At 38.7% G+C, this 8,808-nt stretch overlaps 1 protein-coding gene across 2 annotated transcripts in view; it reads right to left on the bottom strand.

Moving 5' to 3' along the window:
* Positions 1 to 8,808, bottom strand: part of ctif (CBP80/20-dependent translation initiation factor) — a 71,565-nt gene that overhangs the window by 41,501 nt on the left and 21,256 nt on the right. For both annotated transcript variants that reach the window (XM_051877812.1, XM_051877813.1), the window contains exons 6-7: positions 6,897 to 7,001; positions 6,046 to 6,127 (exon numbers count right to left, since the gene is read on the bottom strand). In XM_051877812.1, coding sequence (XP_051733772.1) covers positions 6,046 to 6,127; positions 6,897 to 7,001 — 187 coding nt within the window. The remainder of the gene's footprint in view (positions 1 to 6,045; positions 6,128 to 6,896; positions 7,002 to 8,808) is intronic.

Genomic DNA, 8,808 nt, shown 5'->3' with positions numbered 1-8,808 from the left:
TACAGGCCTGGAAATCACAGTCTTAAAATGTTTTAAAATCCAGATTTTGGATACATGGAGAGAATTCAAACGGTCAGGGTTAGTAGTGGATACTGAGACAAAAAAAAAAAAAAAAAAAATTACTTGATTTTTCCTGCATAATCCAAGAAAATTCTTATTTAATATGTGAATAATTCCTCAACTCTTGAAATCTTTATCCCCCCACCCTCAAATAAATGCTAGTAAAGTGTAGAACACAATCTCTTCCAGTGTCTATAAACAGACGTCAGACACTGACAGTTGTAATGCGTTTACACCAGCGTGTGGTTTCAGACGAGCTGTACGTTCTTTTGGACCCGTCTGCAGTGTCTGTGTTGGTCTGGTTGCCGGGTAACTCAACACTGAGAGGACAGACATCATCGCTCTCTCAGGCACAATTACTGGAGGTAAAATCCCCACCATGATCTCACACAAAACCTCGGCACTCAAACGCACCTTTCTGAACTGGGAAACAACTAGGAAAGTAGATTACTACATTTTTACATTAATAATCATAATAATTAATATAATAATTCTACAAAGACATTTTTTAACACATTGCTATGCAGTTGCTACCATGCTGTGAGTGGTTGCCAGGATGTTGCTATGCAGTTGCTATGGTATCCTAGGTGGGTATTCTGGGTATGGTATTCTTGTTGGCCACCAGGGAGTTGCTATGTGGTTGCTAGGCTGTTCTGGTTGTCAGCAGGGAGTTACTAATCATTTGCGAGACTTGTTTCGTTTTGTTTTACCTGGCAGTTACTAGGCTGTTTTGGTTTCTCACCAGGGGGTTACTATGCAGCTGCTAGGCTGTTCTGACTGGTCACCAGGGAGTAACTATGTGGCTGCTAGGCAGTTTTGGTTTGTCACCAAGGAGTTGCTATGCAGTTGCCAGGCTGTTCTAGTTGGTCACCAGGGAGTTGTTAGGCAGTTGCTAGGGTATCCTGGGTGGTTTCCAGAATGTTACTATATGGTTGCTAGCCTGTTCTAGTTGGTCACCAGGGAGTTGTTAGGCAGTTGCTAGGGTATCCTGGGTGGTTTCCAGAATGTTACTATATGGTTGCTAGCCTGTTCTAGTGGTCACAAGCGAGTTTCCATGCAGTTGCTAGGCTGTTCTAGTTGGTCACCAGGGAGTTGTTATGCAGTTGCTAGGGTATCCTGGGTGGTTTCCAGAATGTTACTATATGGTTGCTAGCCTGTTCTGGCGGTCACCAGGGAGTTGCTATGCGGTTGCTAGGATGTTCTGGTTTGTCACCACTGAGTTACTATGCAGTTGCTTGGCTATTCTGCTTGGTCACCAGGGAGTTGCTATGAGGTTGATTTGCTGTTCTGCTAGGTCACCAGGGAATTGATATGCAATTGCTTGGCTGTTCTAGTTGGTCACCAGGGAGTTGCTATGAGGTTGTTTGGCTGTTTGCTTGGTCACTAGGGAGTTGCTATGAGGTTGCTTGGCTGTTCTGGTTTGTCACCAGGGAGTTTCTATGCAGTTGCTTGGCTGTTCTGCTCGGTCACCGGGGAGTTGCTATGAGGTTGATTTGCTGTTCTGCTTGGTCACCAGAGAGTTGCTATGCGGTTGCTAGGATCCTCTGGTTTGTCACCAGGGAGTTACTATGTAGTTGCTAGGCTGTTCTGCTTGGTCACCAGGGAGTTGCTATGAGGTTGATTTGCTGTTCTGCTAGGTCACCAGGGAATTGATATGCAATTGCTTGGCTGTTCTAGTTAGTCACCAGGGAGTTGCTATGAGGTTGTTTGGCTGTTTACTTGGTCACTAGGGAGTTGCTATGATGTTGCTTGGCTGTTCTGGTTTGTCACCAGGGAGTTACTATGCAGTTGCTAGGCTGTTCAGATTGGTCACCAGGGAATTGATATGCAATTGTCCAGCTGTTCTAGTTGGTCACCAGGGAGTTGTTATGTAGTTACTAGGCTGTTCTGCTTGGTTACCAGGGAGTTGCTATGAGGTTGCTAAGCTGTTCTGTATGGTCACCAGGGAGTTACTATGTGGTTACTTGAGTGATGTGGTTGATCACAAATACTATGCATTTGTTAAGCTTTTTTGCCTGGTCACAATTTAAATGCTATGCAGTTGCTAGACTGTACTGGATGTTTACTAGGGAGTTGCTACGCAGTTGCTAGGGAACAGATGCTTAGAAACAGCACACAAACGCTGCAGGACAACGCACAAACTGAACTTTAATACTCTCACTGTGGAATAATAGTACTAGTGATGCACTAAGGAGACACTGTAAATATGTCTCTCTCTGTTTATCACTTTAAAATAGCTGTATTTCATCTTTAAAGCACCATGGTTTTGTAACGCGACACTTCATACAGTCGCTTGAATTGGCCAACTAGCATCCGCCCACAAATTCCACAACTCCCAACAGACTATTCCGCATCCAAGATTCCCTCATTGACCTCCTGATTCCAGCGTTACGACAGAGAGAGAGAGTGAGAGCGAGCAGGTAAGAGCTGTGTGTGTCGTCTGGTTGACAATCACAGGAAAGGGAGGGGGTGTCTGACCTCCTTATTGTTCTCTGTCAGAGCTGCCGGGGTCTCGCTCTCTCTCTGGTCCTGTCGGGCTGCACGTAGCTCTGGGGAGCGAGCGCTCAGTGTCTGGCCCGCCAGAGGCCTTTTGTTCTGCAGGAACTAGACACGTCTACAATATCTGACCCATCACAGACGGACCGTCACACACACACACACACACACATTATGTAGATGCATACGAGTCAAAACATATGATGCACAAAAACAAGAAATAAGTGCAGAATACAGACTGAGATGACACAAATACAAAGATTAATAAATGCTCATCGTTAATTTATGTTAACTGATGCATTAACTAACAATTGAGACCTTTTTGTAAAGTGTTACTGATTTAACTACAGGGTTGAAGTACGGTTAACACACACACACACACACACACACAATCATATTACCTTTAGTCCTCAATGTGAAGTCTAGTCAGATTTACCGGTAACACTTTACAGTCAGGTCACATTTAACATCAGCTACCTACTTTAGTTAACATGAATTATCAATGAATAATACTTCTACTGCAATTATTAATCTTAGCTAATGTTAATTTCATGTCAAAAATGCATAAACATTAGCTGATTCAACTAACATGAACAAACAATTGTATTTTCATTAACTAACATTAACAAAGACTAATAAATGCTGTAAAGTATTTATTGCTCATTATTAGTTTATGTTAACTAATTCATTAACTAATGCTAACAAATGAGACTTTATTGTATGGTGATATTTGATTGAACTAATGTCTGGGTTAAAGTACAGTTAAGTAAACGTGCACACACACACACACACACACACACACACACATCCAGCTAGACGGAAACAGACAGACTGACTCTGACCTTATTGGAAACGGAGCTAATTTTGTGGGAATAATGGGAAGAGTGAACGTGATAAAACACACACACACACACACACACACACACACACAGGGCATCACTTCCTTCAGCTCTGTATTAAAGACAATAAAAGTTTACAATGCACAGAAACATCCGCTCACAATGACACACACATACACAACAAACAAACAGGACAACAATATAAACACACCAGCCAAACACTCAGATAAAGTGTGTGCGTGTATGTGTATGTATGTATGTGTGTGTCAGTGCCACAAGGCATTTGAATCTGGCAGATATTGTGGATCAGGTGACAAACAATAGAGCTACACTTCAAAATCACTCACCTGACACACACACACACACACATCAGTGAGGTCATGGATTAGAGATGGGATACATGATGTGTATGACAGAAATAAGTCATTCATGCCAATAATTATTTCACACGACTCTGACAGGTGAAGATTCTTCAACTCAAACTTATTATAAACATCTGTCAGTCATGTATGTAAATGAGCTCTGTTATGTTTTTCTCACACTGTCATATGGACTGTGATGGTGATTTTCCGTAATGATTAAATCTAATTAATTATGTACAAACGTATGTAATTTTCACTAGCATTCACAAGTTTGAGGACAGTACATTCATTTTTCTCTTCTTTATATATCTTTATTTAACCGGCAATAGTCATTTTTTATTCTATTGCTACTGGAGAAAACAGGAACACAAATTGTATTTGCTATGGTTTCCCACATACCTCTATAGAAATTTACTCAACTATAATTTTTGTCCACGCTCCAATTTTAACACCCAACAACGTTCACCCAGTAAATTAACACTAAATCACAGAGAACAAGGAGAAAGACAACAGATCACTTGAGTAAGAACAATGGCTGGCATCACACACACTCCACCCTGTCTGCCAGCACTGCGTAACACACACACACGTCTGTGCCCGCAGACGACCTTTGACCTGCCATTGGCACGCTACCAACATCCGGCTGGGTGGACAGAAAAACTCTCACCGGCAGCAAGCAAGCAAGAAACAAGAAAGAAAGAAAGAAAGCAAGACATACAGACAGACAGACAGACATACAAAAAGAAAGACAGAAAGAAAGAGACAGTCAGAAAGAAAGAAAGAAAGAAAGAAAGAAAGAAATCTCTGCCACAGGGCTGTTTGTCCTCATGAAAGCACTAGATGGCGACACTCCACTAATCAACGCAGGAGAAGAGAAACTACAGTCAACAGCAGCGTTATTTTACTATCACTGAGATTCTATTATAGTATTGAATTTTTTAATTAGTTTTTATTTTTATATTTTCTGTTTTTATATTAATTTTAGTTTTAGTAAGTTTTAGTAAGTTTGTTGTCGTCATTTTTAGTTTCTTTTTAAATAAATCTATATTTATTGTTATTTTAGTATATCAAGTTAAACTAGATTGAAAAGTTTGTAAACAAACTTTAATGTTGGCTTGACAAAGCTGTATTGAAAGTTTCATAAGCTTTAAATTTAGTGAAGTGGAAAGAAAGAAAGGCATTGCTAACATGATTTAACATTACTAGCATTGACTAATATGTTTTGCTAACATGTTTTAACAGGTTGCTAGCATGTTTTAGCACATCGCTACCATGATTTAACCATCTGCTAGCATGAATTAGCAAGTTTTCGCTAACATGAATAGCATGTTGCTAACATATTTTATCACACTGCTAGCATGTTTTAACATATTAACATGAATTAGCGTGTTGCTAACATGATTTAACATGTTGCTAGAATGTTTTAACATGTTGATAGCATTAAGTAACATGTTGTGCTGCTAGCATGATTTAACGTGTATAATTTTTTAGGATGTTGCTAGAATCTGGAGTAGGATTTACTTTCTAATGCTTTGTAAAATTTACTTGCAATTTCTGAGTGAAAAATGTTTCAAAGAGACAGCAAGAAACATATTGAGTTAAACATAAAATTTTAAATTAAAAAAACTGAAATTGTATTTTCCTGTAAGACGTACTCCAATAATCTGTTTAATTTTAACGTCGAAAAATCATTTTTTACAATGTAGCTGAAATATGACACTTATTATGTTATTTCAAGTTTTAGGTAATTATAGTAACCCTGGGAAAACACTTAAATTTTTTCTTTAAACACTTTAAAGTTTTTTTGTTTTGAAAGATCTTTTTATCATCATTTTCTCTTTCTCCTGCTGTAGTTAAATGGTAAAGAATGCAACACTGGATGCAGCAGTTCATAAAAATATGAACATTAAAATGCAGATACTAATTTGCCTGTTAGTATCAAGCTAAATTAATGACTAAAATTCACCTAATTTTAAACAGCATAATTTTATATCCTTCGTGTAAAAACCACAGTACTGTGCAGAAATTACCATCCTACACGAGTCAAATCCTGCAGGAACCCCAGTAAAATCACACACACTGTCATATTGTAAATTCACCACTAGATGTCAGTGTTGGATCAGTTAAAATTAAACACGTTTCAGTGTCTCAACACCAGAGGGCGGTCTATATCATGTGATCTGAAACAAATGTGCTCTGAGTTCATCACTTAATCCTCATCCTTCAGTTTGTCTGCTATCAGGAAAAAAGGTTTTAAGTGGAGATTCATTTGAGTAAGAGTTTCTCACCGGCAGGCTGGGCAGGAATTTCTCCATGTTGTCCAGGTCAATACCATCATCGTCATCATCATCGAATTTGCCCTTTATCATCCTGTGAACAGACAGACATGACATGACAAAACGTCCAGCCAGACAGAGACTCTGTAGGCTTGTTTAATTGAATATTTTTTGAACACATAGAAGCAACAACAAATAAGGTAATATTAGCTGTTATGTATAATGAATTTTATGGAACCATTTATTGAACCTTTAGACAAAATATAAAAAATATCAGCATCGTATTTGATACATGAGACTTTTATGGCTCATATAGTATGATATAGTGAGAATATGGAGCTTAAAAAGAGGGAAGAACACCTTAATTTTATTCAGTGGCCCAAACTGAGCAAAAATATGCGATTTGGTGCAGTTGATAATATTTATATGGCCAAAAAGTAAGATGAAATTTTGATGCTTATAATGTAAATCACTGAGATCTTTATAACAGTAAAGATTTCACAGCAAAAGGTATGTAGTAGAATGTGTGCAACAGGTTTTCCAGCAAAGTTTGATCATTTAGAGGCCTGTGTATCAAATGTGATACAGTAGGCATGACACCATTCGTCCAGCAGAGGTCAGTAGGGAGCAGAGCGCCACACGGCCACACCCCATCAGAGCACAACAATACTGAAGCTCCTTTAAGCAACATTAAAATCTCCCTCACATGCAGATTTACATACAAATTTGCCTCAAAAGAAACAAATGTAAGTGTGAGTATAAGTGCTGTGGCACCGCCGGCAGTCCTGCATTAATGTAAAAATGATTCAAACTGTATGTTTCTGATCTCAGGTCAGTGTTACTGAGGATAACGTCTCTCTCACCCTTCTCTGTCGATGTGCGGGAGGTGTTTTGGTGTCCCTCTGTACGCCCTTCTGTGAAACTGTGAGAAATCCAGTTTCTCCGGCTGCATGTCCCACGTGGCTCCTCTGCGAACACAAACAAATCAAAACAATACAAATGACACGCCTATATGCTAAAGTCTCTCTGGAGACACTAATTAGTCCAGACACATTTTCTTTTTCTTCATTAAATCTGACAAAATTAGTCAAGACAAACTCAGAGCTTGTTTTTAAAGTGTTATTGGAGCTCTGAATGGATTATAGTGGCGTAACTCTGAATTTGAGCATCTGCAGCCTGTGTCCAAAAACTAAACTAATGTTTCTTGAGCAGCAAATCAGTGTATTAGAATGATTTCTGAAGGATCATGTGACACTGAAGACTGGAGGAATGATGCTGAAAATTCAGCTTTGAACACAGGAATAACTTACATTTTAAAACATGTTCAAACAGCTATTTTAAATTGTAATAATATTCCACAGTATTACTGTTTTTACTGCGTTTTTGATCAAATAAATGAGCCTTGATGAGTAATGTAAGAAGGGTAATGTAAGAATCTTGATTGCAGACATTACAAATTTCTGAGTGAAACAGGACATTCAATAAGAAATATTTTTAATCTATCCATCAGGATGTGGTTTGCACTTAGTTTGCATCAGCAGAAAAGAGGTTTTTGAGGTGGACAAAGTTTTTCAATTTTGTTGAAAGATTTCTTATCCTACATAGATGGATCGTGCCCAATTAGAAAATAAATAGGGTCAGTTTTTATTTGATGCTGACTTCAACACTGATGTTTACACACAGCTCAAGTAAGAACAACTAGCCTGTAGAGAGAGAGAGAGAGAGAGAGAGAGAGAGAGAGGCCTGAAGGTGGAGGTGACGGCCTATTTAATTAAATTTAGCCATGACGAGTTTAAAATTAGACTGTGAGTCAGCACTGCAAAGCACAAGCAGAAAAACCAGAGCAGATGAAAATATTCACTGACCGCTGAAAATACTGACTTCGCCTGGATCGACCAATCACAGACTGATTTAGTTGATTCACTAAGCAAGGTAAACGAACTGTTTCTATAGTCATACTATAGTAAAACTAAAGGTCTATGATATAGAGATATTGGGGGGGGGATCGAATTGCAATTTTTCTGATAAAAATTGTGACTGCGAATTAAAATGTAATTTAAAAAATACTAATATTTATGGCTGTCATCATTTTTTCATTTTCAAATGTTAAACCATCAAACTGCAGGTATCCCTTAAAGTCCCCCTTAAATCAAAATGTAATTTTTTTTAGCTTTTAGTATGAATATGTTAGCCTTAAGGTTATGAATAAGCTGGTGTGTTCCAAAACAATGACAAACTTTGCATTTCGGAGATACAAGCATTCAAAACTTACAGTCTCTCACTTCCCTAAAATGGATCACGGATTTTCATCACATCACACTTCAGCTTCTCATCAGATCTTCTGTCCAATCAAATGCTCTCTAGAATCTAAAGCGTCCCGCTCCCTACATTATAAATAGATGCCGAAGCTGCGGCTGAAATCAGTCACTTGTTCACACATTTACTATGTGTTCTACATGGTGAATGACACAAAGTGCACTATATAGGGGATAGGGAACGATTAAAACAGTGTAAATATGCTTTCCATTGAGGCGAATGAAGTCTGGATTCACGTTAGTGTTACGCGAACCGCTGCAGCGCACAGTCTGCTCCGGTTCAGAGGCACAAGAGCACAGAGCGGATCATACCCGCGAGTCGGCGCAGACAACAGAATGTATCGGACACATTTGAATTCTGCACAGAATGTTATATTTTAAAGCGATATAGACAAACTCAACGGCTCTGGACGAGCTGTGATATAAACGAAATGCTATTGGCTAAAAAAAAAAAAAAAGG

This window comes from Ctenopharyngodon idella, chromosome 21 (genome assembly GCF_019924925.1).
Source record: "Ctenopharyngodon idella isolate HZGC_01 chromosome 21, HZGC01, whole genome shotgun sequence".
NCBI classification, from domain to species: domain Eukaryota; kingdom Metazoa; phylum Chordata; class Actinopteri; order Cypriniformes; family Xenocyprididae; genus Ctenopharyngodon; species Ctenopharyngodon idella.
This window is presented reverse-complemented; position numbering and strand designations above follow the sequence as displayed.